Raw genomic sequence first — 19,066 nt, 5'->3', positions numbered from 1 at the left:
ACACTTTAATATAATGATTAGAAAACAGAAGTTCTTCCTTTTTGGCCTTCCATCCTCTCTCCTAGTCAATGTGTCTGGGTAGCCTGGTGTCAACCCTAAACCGGAAGCTTGCAAAAGGTCTGGGTAGAGCACAGTTTTCAAGCAGTTATGGACATATCTGAACCCAAAGTGATTAAAATAAAAGCACTTACTTCTATTACATTATTTAACATGGTTTAGTGCATTGTAAAAATTTATGGTATATATCCCCTTTAAAAGGACCCCAGTACAGAAGAGCAATTCAGGCTTTAGTGCCCCACTTCCTGAACAGTTTTTGCTAAGGGGATCCAGACCACTAGCTGGTTACATGAAGGTGTATCTTAAAACCTACCAAGCTGTCTCCACAGTGGTCTTTTTTGTTGTTAATATTATTTAACATTGCTTACCCATTGGGAGGACATTTCCTAGCATCCATTTATAAATCATGATGTCACGCCTGGATAGGGAAAACCTTGAGAAAGCGCTCTGCCCTAAACATGTAGTGTGCTGACACTGCCATTAAATTCACTGCAGTTTTCAAATGCTGCCTTGAGCTGTTTGATTCCTTTTTGTCTTTTGATATACTTTTGGAGTGGCTCATAGACACCTGGAATCCTCAGCTGTATACTTCTGACTATTTGTGCTGAACTATAACCCAAATTTTTTTGTAGGGAACACCTCCTCCCACCAACCATAGCAAAATCCAAGCCATCTGTCTAGGGCTAATACAAAATGATAGTAAGGTAGATCTATATCTCTACAACACTCCATGGCTGACAATATAGTGCTGAAATAAAGGCATAGTTAAAAAAAAAGACTTAAAATTAAAAAATATTGTAAGAGTGTGCTCATTCCCTTTCATCTTAGTCACTAAGCCACTCTTTCACCTATAAAGCAATAGCTTATGTCTGGTATATAAATATTAACTTTAACGCCAGAGAAACAGCCATATTGCTATGAGAAATGTCCTAAATACACTTGCTGCCATCTACAGTTCACACCATGACAATCACTCCCTCTATTCCTATTGGTCTACAGTATAAATGCACTGTACCACTGATATGACACAGATAACAACTTCTCATTTGTGATGATGTGGCGATATTTTATTTACACTGCATTCACCCTTTGGGTGAGGCTCAAGATACAGTTACAGAATGATTACCTTGTGGAAACTTGTTTCGCGTGCTGGATAAAATTTGAATCTAATTAAAGAAAAACTATGCTGTACATTTCTGCTTCTTGGAACACATGTATTATTTTTTATAGCATTTCTCCTTTTAGACTCTTTTTTTCACAAAATGTTCAGCTTTCATATCTTATGTAACTGTCGTGAAACCGCTTGCTCTTGCTAAAACACAGCAGGCTTTCCTGATACATTAAAGGGAAATATACCCACCTGTTTATTGTACAGTCCTACAAAATATGTTATTATGCCATATAAATACATGTAAATTATACTACTACTACTAATTATAATAATATACCACCCCATCCATCACTTTACAATAAAACAAGGTGAGGCATTGCGTTACTCTGCTAGCCTAATGGGGTTTGGGAAATAGTTTATCTCTGACTTGTAAGAACCATCATGCTTTCCTTCCAGTGTATGGAATTGTGTATGTCTGTGTATGGTCCTCTTTACCTTTTGTATCAGTTACTGGTTGTTTTTGCATGTAAATCTGTATGATCAGTGTTTATATCCATGTATTGTACAGCGCTGTGGAATATGTTGGCACTATATAAATATGTGTTAATAATAATAATGATCATAGTAGCAATAAGAATAATGGTTATAATTACATTTAGAAGTCCAGATAGTGTTAATGCACCTTGTCATAATAGCAACTGAATAAGCTCAGGTCAATATATGCAGCATTGAAGTCATTTTGGCATTTTACTGCCAATAGATTCGCCACATTAGTGCCACCTAGAACACTTTATTTATTCTGCAGAAACCATTATCATACATGAGTAAACAGCCTTAGAAGCTTTCTTTGTTTGTTTAAGATTGCAGCTGCCATTTTAGCTTGGTCTTCATAGCTTCCTGCTGTAGCTCTAGCCGTTATAACTCAGATCACACATTCCTAAGGAAGGGGGAGGGAGTTTCATGAATTCTTATGGGAGGGGGGAGCGGGAGAGGGGAGAGATGAGAGAGGAGAGAACTGTATACACTCTGGCCCCAGGAATTAAGGATTTTTCTAAGAGAGGATACCATAAGATCATGTTTATGAAAAAGGAGACAAGAAATCCTTTGTTTCTTTTGATAGAGGACTTTTGATAGTGCAGCGTTTCTGTGAGTGCTTATGGCTGTATTTATATAGACCTTTCTGATAAAGCTTACTTAGTTTTTACCTTTCCTTCTCCTTTAAAAGTAATGCTGTTCCTGATTGCACAAATAGATTTTCCTTTGAATAAATCTAATTTATCTTTTGCAAGCCTAACAACTGTTTAGTGACTACTTCTGACAGTAAGAGATTGCTAATTTGATAGTATGCACCAGTGCATAGTGTATGTTATAAAACTTCTTACTGAAAAAATTATTTTTGCTCCTAAAGATTACGCCACTTCTAAGCATGTCTAATGAAGAATATTACAATTCCCCTTAGAGTAATAGTGATCATGGTGGTCAGAATGGCTTAAAAATAGCGGCATGACATAAAGTCAGTGAGTCCTTCAGCAAGATATTTAAAGGAGAAGGAAAGGCTAAGTCACTTGGGGGTGACTTTAATCGCTTACCTTGTACCCCGGGCTGGTGCCCCTGTTCGGAGAAAATTTCACCAGCCTGGGGTACATGTAGCGAGCGCTTCCTTCTTCCGAGTTTCTTCTACGGTGAAATCCCTGGGCCAGCGCATGTGCATTAGAGTGAAAAGCCAACTTTCTTGTTAAATTTCGGCTTTTCACTCTAACATGGAAAAAGGAAGTGCTCGCAGGTACCCCGGTTCTCTCTTAACAGGGGCACCAGCCCGGGGTACAAGGTAAGCGATTAAAGCCACTTGGGGGTGCCTAACATTTTGGCACCCCCAAATGACTTAGGCTTTCCTTCTCCTTTAATACACCCCCAAACATTGGTCTGATGTGCTTCAGATACCTATACAGAAATTATGCATCAATTGCAACTACCATTGTCCTTTCTTTTTGTAAGCACCCCAAAAAAGAACTGATAATTAAAGATGAACAAACCTCAACAGATTTGCTTTGCTCGTGCGTCCACGAAAACCAGGAGATTTAGCAAAATCAGAGCAAATAGATGGCAACATTTTTCGCCATTTCCTAGGTGAATGTTTGCAGTGAATTTTTACTGTAACTTCATGAAAAACTTTGCCACAACTGAATTCACCGATTTTGCTGGGAATTCGTCCTGCTATTAGCTTTTCATTGTGGTGTATGATATGCGTCCTGCACACAGGAGAAAGTATATTGAATGATTAGTGGATTCCATCCCTACAGCATATTTTGAATACCTGTTCAAGTCTTAGCTTTGCTAGTTTTTTAGAATTAATTTATTAGTTATATTTCAATTGAAAAAGCTTGTTTTTTAGAGGGAACCCTTGGCAATGCCTTCAGCAGATTATGGATTCTCTAAGTTATAATTCAACAATTTCCTGAGCTGGATGTACCTAACATAACACAATATAATAATGTGTCCCTTGTATGTTTATCAGTATGTCTTCTCTAGTCCCTGTTATAGTGCCTGGGTAAATGTCTCTGCTCTTCCCTAAATCTGGCCCTGGTGGGATGGTTGGGGGGGGGGTCTGTGGTCAGATTTAAGGTATACAGACAGACTGAATAAAGACACAGACAAATACCACATAAACTGGCGCCAACCATGGTTACTTTAGACTTTATTTAAAATGTGCCTTTAACTATTAAAGGTCTTTTTTTATACTCTTGTATTCATTCCACAGTTACCATCATTTGAAAACAATTTCCAGGGATACTTTTTTTAATTTCTTTGCTTATAGAGGGAAAATAGATAATGGGACTTGCTTTTTGTTTGCACTGGACATTTTCAAATCAAGTACCCAAAAAGGTATTGAATTTTCAAAAAAAGGACAGAGTTTGAGCTTGCTAGAAGTATGCTGACAATATGATAAGACATTGGGTCCAGGCCTTCCTTTTATCATGTCAGTATCTACAGATGAAGAGCTGATTGGCCTGTACGTGTTTCCAGGTTGAAGATAGGGACCACACTAGATGGAGGAATCAAGAGGAGAAGCCTTGAGCACCTCACTCTTTAATTTGGCAATAAATAAGTAGGCAAGGTCTATATGGAGAAGGGGGGGAAGCCTAAAGTATCTTGTTTGTCAGAACTGAAGTGTTGGAAGGTTCATACTCTGTGCATATACTGTGCTGTGGGGCAGAGCACAGTTCCACTATAATTGGGTTCTGTGATAATTTGTATCATATTTTACTGCTGTTTTCAAGAATTTAAGCACAAAATAAAAATTGTTTCTTCAACAAAAGGATGGTTTTCCTAATTGCACCTTTTCTATGTTCTTCTTTCTTAGGGCAGATGGGGGATCGAATTGTATTGGACCAACCAAAAACTACCGTTCTTGCAATGTACAGGTAAATAAGTCAGTAATAAAATATGTTACTGCTCATATAGACCACATAGGTAAAACGTATGATACAATGAAGACTTCAGCTCTAAACCCCAGCTGCATTTTGTCATTTTTGAATAGCAACGTTCTTTAAATCAAATACTTTTATTTTTGTAATTATTGTCCTAAGCAACCAGAAAAATGGTCAAAATCTTATCCATTAGCTGGCATAATATGCCCTTCTACTTTCTTTTTCAAAGCAACATATTGTCACTTTAAGGATTTTTTCATTGTTCTTTGCCCAGAAGACGCCATGTGATCCACTAAGGTTATATTGGCAAATTCAGAGGTAGGATGTTGTTTTCAGTTTGTGTCAAAATTTAATCTGATGGTGCCCAATAATGTGAATCCAAAAAATGATACTATTTTCCAACAGCCAGAAATTTTCTGCCCAACTGACATTATTTTCTAAATGTTTTCTACACTGCCCCATAGCAGCTCAGATTGTCAGCCATTCCTGCCTTGCAGTACTGAGGCACTTTGTTCAATTCTGACCTTGGCAGTGGAAGGAATTTATTTAAATGTAATTATTGCCACAGATGAGTGCTAAATTGTGCCAAAACAGACCCCCCTATCTGGGCCCAAAATCAACAGTAATTATGCCCTGAGACAGCTCCTGTGTGTCTGGATGTGTCCATGGTTAAATCAGGGTTATAGCCAAAAACATCCCAGTCGTTCAGTCAAAAAAGTATGTGGATGGGGAGTTGATAGTAAATATTATAAGGCTTGTTTACAATACCCTACGCAGCATGCAAAGAAAAAAAAAAAGCCTGCATTTTTTGCACTTGCCCACTGTATGGGGCATTGAGCAAATAGCTGCAGGCCTCTGCACATTGTTTCAGCGTAGGTGGTTTTTCACGGTGAGGGCAGTGAGGTTGGGGAATGCCCTTCCTAGTGATGTGGTAATGGCAGATTCTGTTAATGCCTTTAAGAGGGGCCTGGATGAGTTCTTGAACAATCAGAATATCCAAGGCTATTGTGATACTAATATCTACAGTTAGTATTACTGGTTGTATATATAGTTTATGTATGTGAGTGTATAGATTGGTAGGTGTGGGTTGTGTGTGCTGGGTTTACTTGGATGGGTTGAACTTGATGGACTCTGGTCTTTTTTCAACCCTATGTAACTATGTATCGTATATACATTGTATAGTGTATGTTTACTTATTATTTTATGTGATATCAACAGTTTATTAGTGTGCTTTATCAACAATTTTTTTCCTGCTGAAAACCACTCAAGCATGTTGATGTCGGGTATGGATTGCAAATTGCTGACTTGTGCTAGTACCAGCCAGTTAAACCAGTGGAAGTTCACAGCATGAGTGTGTCGTTTGCAAGCTCATAAAAATGTTAGGTTGAGGAACTCACAAATAATTTAATATATAAACCATTTTGGGAAAAAAGAAAACTATTAATGAAACTAATAATATAGGTAATACTAGGTAATTTCTATGTCACTGATCTTTAAATTATTGTTATACTGCAGAATGGGTAAAAGGTATAAACGTTTTGTAAAACATGTGAGTTTGTATAATAACTATACATTTTTCTCACAAATTAAAACTGATAAGTCATTTTTCTTCAGTATCATCTACAATATTCAAAAAGGCATTCACTCTCAACCTAAAAACTATTGGTATGTGAGTTTGGTATCAGAGGGAGGAAAGCTTCTAGAAAGGGTAATAAGGCTACTTATTGTAATGACAATATTATGTTTGTGCCAGCATTGTTTTAGTCTTGCCCAAAAAAATGCAATTACATTCTATGAGGATGGGAGCGTAACTAGATTCTGGGATGACAGTGGATGTGATCTACTTAGATTTTGCTAAACCATTTGATACAGTACTACACAGAAGGTTACTAATTTAAATGAAGAATTATTGGAACATAATGTAACACTTGTTTGGCTATGATATGGCAAAACCCAGGCTAGTGATAGGCATAGAGCATGTGTTACATGCGACCTTAATACACAGGAGTGGGCCTCCGCTATATGGGAGGTATTAATGGAGCTGAGGGTGTAGTTGAACTACAACTATGTGGAGCTTGTGTGGTGCAGATAGAAGAATGGACACCAGAAAGGTTCTTGCTGATGAACTATAGTACAAGTTTATTGGACAAGGCACAACTTAATAGTGCAGCAGGGATTATACTCACAGACACAGCAGATGGAATGGTCACAGAGAATAATAGCAGATGTGACACTTAAGGAACAGTATAACCCACTTGAAGGATATGCAGAGTATTAGTTGCGAGCCCAGGAATGGATGCCCTTTACTGGAACGGATCCCCTCCAGCCAACTATGGTTCAGGGTAAGGTACTGCCTGAAACCTATGTCTTAACTGTGGTCCCTACAGCAAGGCATACAAAGCCTGGGTTAGACTAAACCCGTACAGTCTCCTTTGATGGGGCCAGTGCTGCCCTTACTGAATAAGCTGACTATGCTCACCACTTCTAGAGGGTGCTCTTAATATAACTAACTGTGCTGGCTTGTTCTCATTCACGGGGCCCTGTCCCCGACTTTACAAATGGCAGGTTTTCTTTACTGGGGCCTAATGCCTCAGGCTCAGTGACGTGAAGCCTTGAGACAACAGCAGCCAGAGAGGAAGACACTCCCTTGTGCAAGACACTATATAGTCTGCCAAGGGGAGTGGTCAACCTGCACTAGACCTATAGGGAGCAGCTTAACACTGTAATCTGAGTGTAAAGGGCTCTGCCCTATAACAGCACAGATAAGATAAGGGTAGGGGATAACACCATAGGGAGCTTAACCCTATGGGTCCCTACAATAATATTTGTACTTGGATAAAGAACTGGCTGAAGGATAGATTACAAAGAGTGGTGGTAAATGGAACATTTTTTAATTGGAGTACAGGTATTGGACCCCTTATCCGGCGTCCCAATATCCGGCACGCTCCAAAAACCGGCACTCTGGGGGGCCCGCTCTAAAATCCGGCATCTGGTCTCTCAAAAAAAAAAATCCGGCAATCCGCTTCAAAATCCGGACATTTAATCCTTTAATGAGTTAAGCCATCGCATGTTCAGTAACCTTTTAACATGGGAACAAGCAGAGAACTTTTTCCGATGTTAAACTCCCCCAGTTACTTGTGGTATGCGCGGACTTCCGGTTCCCCTCTGCCACAAGAAGCTGTCTTCCTAGCTGTGCATCGGAGCTACAGGTCAAGGGTTACAGCCTCCCGCTCGCTTGCCTGTAAGATGCTTTTAATTTACTGTTCGTTGACTGACTTTTGGTCTCTGCTTCTCCCCCCTGATAATTTAAGTGTGTGAGCCAGACTTACACAACATAGCTGAGTACCAGTACCTTTTCAATCAAGCTAAGGGCTTGCAGGGATGGAGGCATGTAGGTGCAAATGACCCTGGTTATGCACTGAAAACTGAAACACCCCCACTTACCATGTTTAATTGTTGCCTCACATTGATCCCAACTCCTCAGCCTGAGAAATATATTTTTCCCTGTTGTTAAACATATCCATTTATATTGGTGCAGAAATGGCAGCAGTACCATCCATGACTGTTAATTATTCTTATGTTAAAATGTTTAGTTTCTCAATGTGTTTCTGAAACTACTCTGCAATCACTATGCCCAAACCCCTGGCCATTTGCAATAGGAGTGTTGCAGAAGGGGCTATACCTTATTCAAATAAAAGCTGTTGTTGTCAAAATACCGTGTTTTTTTCCCAACTTTTAAACGAACTGGTAAAAGTGTTCAGAATTACGGAAAAAACCCTTATCCGGAATAGACCAGGTCCCGTGCATTCCGGATAAGGGATCCTATACCTGTACCACAGGGGTCTGTGCTCGTTCCTTTCCTTTTAAACTTGTTTATTAATGACCAGGAGGTGGGCATTGAAAGTACTGTCTCTGTTTTGGCTGAGGATACTAAATTGTGCAAAACTATAGGTTCCATGAAAGATGCTGCCCCCTTACAGAGTGATTTTACTAAACTGGAAAAGATATAATAAATTGGCAAATAAGGCTCATATTGAGGGAAAAGTTATGCACTTTGGTAGAAATTATATAAATGCGAGTTATACACTAAAAATGGCGATTTTTGATCTTTCGTACGACCATCAGTCGCACGAAAGATCGTTCCAACCCTCCACAGACGTTCAGGGCTGAATCGTCAGATATGGAGGTGGAAACAATAGGATTTCTACCTCCTACTGCCGATTCAGCCCTGAAGGTAGATTTTGCTCAGGCGCCTTCAATGGTGCCCGATCAAAATCTTTTAACCTGCCCGATCAGCGAGTCGACCAATATCTGCAGTCTTCTGCAATACCGGCACCTCGCCGACTTGCCATACAAGTGGCTACTAAAGCAAATAAAGTGCTGTCTTGGATAAAAAAGGTTATCAACTTGAGGAATTAAAACAGTTTTGGCTCTTTATAGACAGGGCCGGAACTAGGGGTAGGCAGAAGAGGCAGCTGCCTAGGGCGCAACGATTGAGGGGCGCCAGGCAGGAGCCTCTCCTGCCTACCCCTAGTGCTACTTTGTCATTGCCTCCGCCACTTGTCATTAGCGGTGGAGGCAATGACCGATCTAATCGCACCTCCTGTGCTTTGGTGCGCATGCGCCGTTCGGGGGGGGGGGGGAGGTGGGCGGAGTTGCCCGAACGGGTTGCCTAGGGTGCTTGGTAGGCTTGGCCCGTCCCTGTTTATAGATAATAATGACATCTGAACTTTTTTTGCATTTTGGCTAAATATGGCTTAGAGACATTATGGACAGACAGCAGGGGGGGATTTTTCACATAGGAAAAATCAGAAGCGCAAAGGTGGTTCCCCACAGTAAGGAAAGTGCGGTTGTAGAATGCACAGCTGGGTGATGGCAGATTTTATTAATGCCTTTAAGAAGGGCTTGGATAACTTCTGGAATAAGCATAATACCCAAGGCTATTGTGACCTTAAGATCTACAGTTGGTCTAATATAGATGTGTATATATATATATATAGTTTTATACATGTGAGTGTATAGATATATTATTATATATATACTGTATTATATGCATGCAATGAGGTTCAGTAGGGAGTGTTGAACTTGATGGATATTTGTCTTTTTTAAACCAAGATTAACATTGTAAATATTAATAAAAACTGTAAAGGACTTGGCCCATTAATGATTTTGTAGTAAACCCAGTCAAAATATAATACCTTTACATAAATTCTATGATGTCCATCAGTTTCTGACAGTACCCTAACCATATGCAACTTTGTGGTATCTTTTTGGTTGCATAGGAATGCCCTGACGGCTCTCGTGATATCCGTGCAGAGCAGTGTTCAGAATATGATGGAATGGAATTCCAAGGCAAGAGGTACAAGTGGCTTCCATATTATGGAGGTAAGAAAGGTCTTTCTTCAATAACATCACTTTATAGCATCTCTCTAATAGAGGAGGTTGTTTCTTCTTTAGCTGTAACTGTACAGTTCCATTTACACTCAAGCTGGCTACTAAACGATCACAAAAGGGTTGATGTGGAAGTCTGTGTCCAGAGAAGTAGCAAAAAAACCTGTATACCAAAATTAGAGTTGTTTTATACATCCTCCAAAATTACTGTGATGTAGATTGTGGCTGCATGCTATGATTTTAGTCTTCTGCTCTACGTAGAAATAACAGCAACGTATGCAGGGCATAGAGTTTATTTGGGCTTCACGAGCCTTGTAAGCCAGCATCTCTAGTCTCAAGCCTCACAGACTGGAAGGCACTACTTTACATAAGAATTGTTATTCTTATCAGAGGCTATTAATGAGGAATGTTTTTTTCCTATGATTTAAGGCAATGTTAAAATTTAATTTATTAAAATGTTTAATTTTGAATTGCATTTCTATCTTGTACATAGAGAGAGATCCTGTAGTTAGCCAAAATAACAATTGTATTTTATTTTAGCATCCAATAAATGTGAGTTGAACTGTATCCCCAAGGGAGAGAATTTCTACTACAGACACAAGATGGCTGTGCTTGATGGGACCCCATGTGAGCCTGGAAGAAGAGATATATGCATTGAGGGTGTGTGCAAGGTAGGCCTAATCAGTGGCAGTCAGTGCATTCCTTTAAGGACAGAAGTGCGTGTCTGACGTAAAGTACTGTACATATCAAACAGGCAAAAGCATGTATACAATTACAGGAATTCTCTAAGTTTGCCTGAAGACTCAGTCGTCAGAGAATGTGATGAACCAGCCATATTCTTCATTAATCAGGTTGGACTACTTCAAATAACTTTAAGTTATTTTGGGGTTTCCAAATATGTACGTGATATGTCAGGAGCATTGTGAGAATTCTGGGCCACTACTTTTACCATAAGAAGTGGTGAACACAAGTCTCTTCATGCCATGCTTAAAGGAGAAGGAAAGGCTTAATCTCAAGCTGCAGGCATACCTCCAGTTGTCTCAATAGTTCCCTTAAGTCTCCCCATATTTCTCCTGTTCAGAAGATCAGAAGCCAAACAGGAAGAAAAAACGCTGAGCTGTGTAAAGAAAGTTCCCATAATGCCTCGCTCCTGAGACTCGGACCAACTGTACATGCTCAGTGTGTAAGACTATGGGGCTGATTTACTTACCCACGAACGGGTCGAAATGAGTCCGATTGCGTTTTTTTCGTAATGATCGGTATTTCGCGATTTTTTCGTATTTGTTGCGATTTTTTCGGCTTCTTTACGAATTTTTCGTTACCAATACGATTTTTGCGTAAAAACGCGAGTTTTTCGTAGCCATTACGAAAGTTGCGTAAAAAGTTGCGCTTTTTTCGTAGCGTTAAAACTTACGCGAAAAGTTGCGCATTTTTCGTAGCGTTAAAACTTAAAAGGTGCAAAGTTTCGCGTAAGTTTTAACGCTACGAAAAAAGCGCAACTTTTTGCGCAAGTTTTAACGCTACGAAAAATCGCCAGATTTTACGCAACTTTCATAATGGATACGAAAAACTCGCGTTTTTACGCAAAAATCGTATTGGTAACGAAAAATTCGTAAAGAAGCCGAAAAAATCGCAACAAATACGAAAAAGTCGCAAAATGTTCGTTTTCAAGTCGGAACTTTTCCAATTCGGGTTGGATTCGTGGGTTAGTAAATCAGCCCCTATGAGTCAGCTTCCTGCTGATTGGCTCAGATCCACATTCTTAAGGGGGGGGGAGTGAGTTCTTAGCATTCTTGAGGGAGGGGGTGAGCAGGAGTGAGGAAAGAGCAGAGAGCTGCGTGTCTGTGGCATATGAAATACAGACACAAGAAATCGTTTGACACAGAAGTCAGTGCAGCGTTTCTGCGAGTGCTTATGGCTGTATTTACACAGACCTCTCTGATAAAGCTTACTTAGTTTTTACCTTTCCTTCTTCTTTTAAGCATTTGCAATTGTCCACAATGAAAAGTGACAGTAGACAATTCCTCAACTACTATTCTAGGAGAACCCATTTCAAATATGTCATAGTTATTCGGGTTTGTGTTCAACATAAATTTATACAGATATGAGATCCCTTACATGGAAACCCATTATCTAGAATGCTCTGAATTTCTTCAAGATGAAAATTCACCATCAGTGGGCCACTGTTAGTAATGTTTCAAATAAAATTTCTAGACTTTTATTTGTATAAATAAATAAATTTAACACTATTAACCATGGAAAACACTTTGTTCTCTTGTTTGTGTTGCACCTTGTGCTTTTGCTGACTGGTGGGCAGACCGTTGGTTGTGACAACATACTGGACTCTTCCAAAAAGGAAGACATGTGCTTGGTGTGCGGAGGAGATGGCAGGTCATGTTACGAGGTCAAAGGACAGTATGAATCACCTGTTTTGTCAAAAGGTAGCTTGGCTGATTTCAGTTTATTATTACCCTTTATTTATATAGCACCAATATATTCCACAGATAAATAATGGAGAGGAAATAAATGGTGTGCTCCTTGCTAAGGGCGGTAGAAGATGATTTGGGGTTTTTGAGATAGGGTTTCAGTGAGCTTACCACGTACTGTTAAAAAATTCTTCAATAATATCATTAAATCTCAATCTGTATTGTTGCATAAAATAATACAGATTTAATAAAAAAACATAAAATAATTAATGGAACTATAAAAATAAAAATGAAAAAATAGGAAGTATGTGCTATCAGTATCACATAACCAAATGCAGTTGGTACAAAGATTTTTACATGATGATTAATGTTTCATTTAGAGCATCCTTATTTTTTTCCTGGAGCTGTAGATAGAAAAACAATCTGTTCTATTCTCTTTCATTGCCCTCCATTATTGGCACTATTGGTCCTGTTCTAAAGACAAATCCATGAGGGGTTTTCTTGACACCTGGGGGTGCAATGCAAGAGCACACCCCTTAGTGCTCTTGTGAAGGCACTTGCACCTACCTTCTCTGCACAGCGCACTCAGTCCTGCAACTAGTCCTGCCCATAATGAGGTAGTAAGGACAAGGTCCCAATGTGGCCACGTGACCTGCTGCTTCTACCTAGTGCCTTAGAATGACGTGCAAGTTATGGGGGTAGAGGGTGAGAGGGGAGGATGCCTGTGTGCCCCCCATCCCCCTTTCTGTATAAAGTGCAGCCTAATGCAGGGCATATTTGATTCAAAGCACAGTCCGAAAGTCTCTGTGCTCCAAAACGGACTACAGAAGCCTACGAATATTTGTACAATGACCCACCCAGGGGGGAAAGTGCAAAACAATGGATGGCTGTGGCGTTTTTTTGCACTTTGAACACTGCAGTGGGTGTTGTAAATGAACCCTTACGTCTTGTGGTTATTTCGTTTTCAGAAGTTATAGATATTTGTTGCAATGTCTTTTCCTTGGGTTTTTCAGGATACAGTCAGCTTTTCATCATTCCCTCAGGGGCTACCAGCATCCAAATTAAGGAAGTTCTCGCTACAAGGAATTTCCTAGGTAAATAATGCAAATGTGTACCAAATGTTACATGTGTTGTGTGTGTATATATCTATGAGCACAATATAAACAGCACTCACATGTCTTTTTTTTAATGAAAAATGTTTTATTTTCACAATTTTATTCACATACTGTGAGACCTTCATCAGGACTTCTTTTTTAAAAAAAAAAGTTATTTTCACTCTTTCGATCACATACTGAGACCTTCATTGGGACCAAAAGCTGAAACTAGAATCTTCCTCAACATTTTTTTAAAAACCTGTGAGTGCTGTTACTTCAGCTGGGTATAGTAACTTTTGCATTAGCACCCAGTCACACTATTTAGTCAATTTTGTAAATGAAAATTAATAAACAACTACTGCAGGAATCAGTGTGGGAATGATTTTAGGGTCAAACGGGGGTGCAGGGCTCACCATGGCTGCTGTCCCAGAGGCCCCTGAACCCCCAAGGCAGCCTTCACACCCTCTGCAGGGGCCCCCGCCACCCGACCGACCCCCTGCCCCAAGCAAGTGTAAATAAAACTTACTTTAAGCGCATTGGGGGAGGAAGACCGGCAGCCCAGGGAAGTACCTGGCAGGAATTGGGTCTGGGCCTGCGGGGCTCACCGGCCCAGTTTGAAATACTATAGATTTTTTTTTCACTTTTAAAAAATACCATGCATCCAAATGTTCCCTCCAGGAACAACAATTTATATTAAAGAGATACTGGCATCAGAAATAAAACCTTTTTTTATATCTATTGTCTTTGCATGCTATTTACAATTTTGTCTTAAAAGTATTTGTCCAATGCTTTTACATTACCTATTTGTTTCCTTATATTCCTCTATAAGGGAGCTGCCATACTTGTACAGCAGGAGTCTGTTACCATTAGAAGCTATAACTGACATGTTGGAAAGGGACAGTCAGGTTTAGGGACTTCAAGTAACAATTACTTACAAAAGCAGCCCTATCTGCGAAAAATGATCAACATGACCTATAGGTTACTTTTAATGTACATTAATATTTTGAAGAGTAGTTTTTTAGCATCAGCATCAGGTTTCATATTAACATCAGCCATATAAGCAAAACTGACTTGTTATCAATGATATGCCTTATATATCCCATGTATACATTTCTATGCAGCAAAAACATGTTCTTATGTCTGGCTGCTTTTGGACCTATTACCACACTTTTTGGACCTATTACCACACTTTTTAGGAAGTCACAAAAAAATGCTATTTGGCCCTGTAGAAGATCATCTTCAAAGTGTGTCTTCTCTTATTTCCCTTTCTCCCTTTACAGCCATAAAGAATATCCGTGGAGAGTATTACCTGAATGGATACTGGACCATCGAATTCAGTCGGGCTCTGCATGTTGCTAGCACAGTCCTTCATTACTATCGAGCAGCTGAGGGAGATCTAGCCCCTGAGGTTATAACTGCCAGAGGCCCAACCACTGAGCCTCTTGTTGTGGAGGTGTGTAGGTTTCTAATAATTTAGGATTATACCATTGTAGTTCTTTTTAAGTGTCCTCATGGTGATCTTGGAATAAAATATTCAGCAAAACAAAGCTGCGGCATTTGTGACAAGACTTGCTATATTAAGCATTTTCAGATTTCCTATCTATTGTATATATGGATTAGATCAAATACACAAAGCATGTGTAGCATGATTACATTTATTGTTCAGGATTACAAAACACATGGCTCAAAGATGGGGCTCTGTTTGGCATTACAATGGATTTTTTTGCAGCCAAGACTTGCCTCCAAGCCAGGAATTCAAAAATAAGCACCTGCTTTGAAGACACTATTATACTAATAGTAAACTCAACAGTGAACAACCCCCTTTAATGCACAAAGGAATAGAGCAGGATATGAATATGGTGCTCACTTACTCTCCTCTGATTTAACACACTCTTTAGACCACAAATAAATAAAATGATGCCCTCTACTTGTTCTCTTCCAGCATCACAAGGTTACATTTAGTATCAGAACAATATAACATATTGTAGATTGTGGGACAGTAGATATCTGTTAAACATTTATTCTAATAATGCTTAAGGAAGCAGTGTATTATTGCCAGTATGACCAGCAATTATTTGTTTTTTTTGTACAGCTCATAGGACAAGAGCCCAACCAAGGTGTTCAGTATGAGTACTACCTGCCCAACCAGGCTAACACAGATGATTACCAATGGAGTTACAGTTCTTGGAGCGATTGCAGTGCAGAGTGTGGGGGAGGTATGTTGTCTGATTAGGAAAGGGAATAAAGACACATATTGCAGTGCTATCTTAATACAATATTGGTCAGAACAGTAACAATATAATTATCTAAAAAGCTGAATAACTGTACGGTTTCAAAGCATATAAGAGGAACAAATGTTCTGTAGAGCTATAGCATGGGATAGAGCAGGCCCCTTTACTACCACCGTTGAAAATAATAGGCATAAAGCTAGTTCTTTCATTGACCACTATCAACTGTATTAGTTAGTGACAAACTAACTTGCTCTGCCTGCAAGTAATGTAACCCAGCAAAGCAGCAGTTGTGGGTAGTTAGTGTGATATTAGTAGGCCTCAACATTTTAAATCCTTGCTTACAGCAATAGTCAAAAGCTTTGGTTTTTAAAAAGTTTCGGGAGTTTTAACTGACCAACATCTGAGGTTCCATAGGTTGAATCATCCTTCTCTATAGCCACCTAAAATATGACTTTAGGCACTGGGATGAGTGCTTCACTAGTTACAGTTCTCTAACTATCCAAATTCTGAAATATTGCAGAAGGAGGATTCTTTGAACCGTGGCATTAGATAAATTTGTGACCCTGATGCTTTTCTGCCATGACAGGTTATCAGACACGTCTGGTGTTCTGCACTATAGACAGTGAAGCTTATCCAGACATTATGTGCAAGGAGAAGCCTTCTCCATCCAGGAACAGGACCTGCAATAGCCAGCCTTGTCCACAAATGAAACGGTGAGACAGCTGCTTGCCTTTATATTGATACCTTTTTAGTTGCTTGTTTAAGAGACCATAAAAGTGCTGAGAAACTATGTGATGGGCTCCCTTGGTGAAAATCAGATAATTTATCTAATAAAGTCTATTTATTGATAGTTCAGGAGATCACCTGTCCCACAGAGTGGCCATTTAATATCTGGATAGCTTTATCTTTCTTTTGGTTGTCCCTTTAATAGTTTGATACCTGAGTTGGATAGTTTGATGCATAAAAACACAATAATATGAGTCATTAAATGTAATCTCACCTGTACCTGTATAATAAGTCATTGCATCTGTATTCCATGTGCAAATGCTGGAATATCTCTTTAGGATAAAAAAAAAAAAAAATTCTAAATGACATGCATCTTTATTCTGTGCAAAAGGATGTCTCACATATATCCGCCATCAATGTGGAGCCGAGCAGGGAACACAAAAATGACCAGGTAACAAGGAAAGATATTCTTATCAAATGGCGCTTTGGGCTAAAGGACTTTATTAACCTGTTCTCCGAAATTTAAACTAATTTATACTGAATCTATTTCTGGTGGCAAGGCGATGGCTTTATTCGAAGCAGTGGGTGATGCTTTGCTATGGCATTTGTGATACTAATATTCCAGGGTCATGCTATCCTTAATATGGTATTATTTGCTTCTTATTACGGACTAACAAAACCTTGGTCGTTGCGAAAAGTGCCATTAATGGCCCAATCCCCCAGTGATGCCATATTATAAACCTTGGTCTACTAAGTCATGTGACTTCTGGCTTCTTTTAATAGGATTCCTATCACACTAGTGGGCTTGTTTATCAATTTTTCAAGTTGTTCTATTTCAAACAAACATATTTTGTAATGCTTGCTTATGAATTAATAAGGATAACTTGTTTGAAAAAAAGCTCTATTATCTTGAATTTGTAAGTTTACAAGCAAAGAGAAGATAAACCTAGATTAAATTCTTAATATTTCTATTAGGTAAATGCATAGGTAAAATAAAAAATAAAGGTACAATGTCCCTTTAGAAAGGGGTTGCCATAAAGGCATTGTTGGAAAACATTACAGACACATAGGTGTAAGTCTCAACATCTACACAGACATAAAATACAAAGACATCTAGATATTTCTATCCAAATACTGTAATTTATGTTAGGGTATGACCACATTTACAAAAGAATCTGACTGGAGAAACATTTACAGAAATGATAAAAATACATGGAATAGTCACTCATTATAAGTAATGGGGTCTAATGGACATTCAGTGAAAACACCTGCCTTAGAACACTCCTATAGCACTAAATTGAATTAACTGCATCAGCCACATGTATTAATACCTAATACATGTGTTTCTTAGTTCTGTTTCTAAAGCAGTGCTCATTCAGACACTAACATTTTTCCTTCCAGGTTTGGCTTCAAGAACAGATAGTGAAAAGATTCTTACAATGTGTTTTTTTTGCAACTGCGGTATATGCTTTGCTGCTTTAAGGGTGGTGTTGGGTGTGCAGTTTCTAACTAATATGGTACATTTCATCTCTGGAAATTATCTGAAAATTCTCATTTTTCAAACACAGAATACATTAAGCAAAAAGTTAATGATAGATAAATCGGTTTATTGCGGAATAGTACAGCAGTACATGTTGCACATTAGTTGAGTGGCAGGATCTAGATAAATGGAGGCTGTGTATAGCTTTGTTACTCTGTTGGTACTAAACCAGCATACATTTAAATACCAGTTTCTAGTTGTGAGGTAGTAGCAAACAAAGAAAAAAAAAATCATATTACTATTAATCGGCTCATATTTGCTTGGCACAAATTGGCAGCCCAGAAACAATATTAGATAAAAACTTGTTCAGGCACCAGTTGGATCATTTCATTGTCCTGAGTAATGCATGAGGCCATGAATGCAAAGCTGATGGGTCTGTGTGAGTCTCTTGTGTAATTCAGTCATCTGCCCTATCATGTTGGACAGCTATAGTGAGGTATTATTTGTGGTAGTATTTCATTTTTGGATCAAGAGACTTTTTAGATTTTACTTATATATAAGGAATTTTTATTTGTGATCGCTAAAGAGCCCAATGACAGCATTGTTTACTTTAGTGCAAAAATAACCCGATAGAACACAACCTTGCTACATTAAACCAGCTCAACTCTTCACTGTTGACCACAAGTTCCTTATATTGCTAAACTCTACAGACCCCCTGTAAAGTTTCCCATGTTACCAGCTCTCACATGTACTATATCCTCTGAAAAATATATAAAAACTGCTCCCACTAAACCAACACGCTGTGCCTCAGCCTGTATTCTGTTGGTGCCAGATCCAATACTGGAATTTAAACTATTTTTTACTTGCAGCTGGAAAATAAATGAGTGGGGACCATGTTCAGCAACCTGTGGGGGTGGAACCCAGAGTCGCTCAGTGTACTGCGTCACATATGAAGGACGGGCTTCCCAGCAAGTTGTTCCAGATGCAGAATGCGCAGCATTCACAGAAAAACCAGCTTCCCAAGAGGTCTGCAATCTTCGCGCCTGTGCAAAATGGAGTTTGGGACCATGGACAGAGGTGAGTTACTAGCTATGTTGTTAACAACTCAGATCATACCCTAAG

At 39.1% G+C, this 19,066-nt stretch overlaps 1 protein-coding gene across 2 annotated transcripts in view; it reads left to right on the top strand.

The window, feature by feature from the left end:
- papln (papilin, proteoglycan-like sulfated glycoprotein) overlaps positions 1 to 19,066 on the top strand; it is a 57,510-nt gene that overhangs the window by 21,470 nt on the left and 16,974 nt on the right. The window contains exons 5-14 of one of the 2 annotated variants that reach the window (XM_004917234.4): positions 4,530 to 4,590; positions 9,879 to 9,981; positions 10,528 to 10,658; positions 12,305 to 12,428; positions 13,427 to 13,507; positions 14,788 to 14,960; positions 15,600 to 15,723; positions 16,325 to 16,451; positions 16,856 to 16,915; positions 18,814 to 19,021. In XM_004917234.4, the coding sequence (XP_004917291.1) occupies positions 4,530 to 4,590; positions 9,879 to 9,981; positions 10,528 to 10,658; positions 12,305 to 12,428; positions 13,427 to 13,507; positions 14,788 to 14,960; positions 15,600 to 15,723; positions 16,325 to 16,451; positions 16,856 to 16,915; positions 18,814 to 19,021 (1,192 nt within the window). The remainder of the gene's footprint in view (positions 1 to 4,529; positions 4,591 to 9,878; positions 9,982 to 10,527; positions 10,659 to 12,304; positions 12,429 to 13,426; positions 13,508 to 14,787; positions 14,961 to 15,599; positions 15,724 to 16,324; positions 16,452 to 16,855; positions 16,916 to 18,813; positions 19,022 to 19,066) is intronic. The other variant, XM_002941084.5, reaches the window with a different exon arrangement.

Source organism: Xenopus tropicalis, chromosome 8 (assembly GCF_000004195.4).
Source record: "Xenopus tropicalis strain Nigerian chromosome 8, UCB_Xtro_10.0, whole genome shotgun sequence".
In the NCBI taxonomy this organism is placed as follows: Eukaryota; Metazoa; Chordata; class Amphibia; order Anura; family Pipidae; genus Xenopus; species Xenopus tropicalis.
The sequence above is the reverse complement of the archived record's forward strand: the minus strand, read 5'-3'. Positions and strand labels throughout refer to the sequence as shown.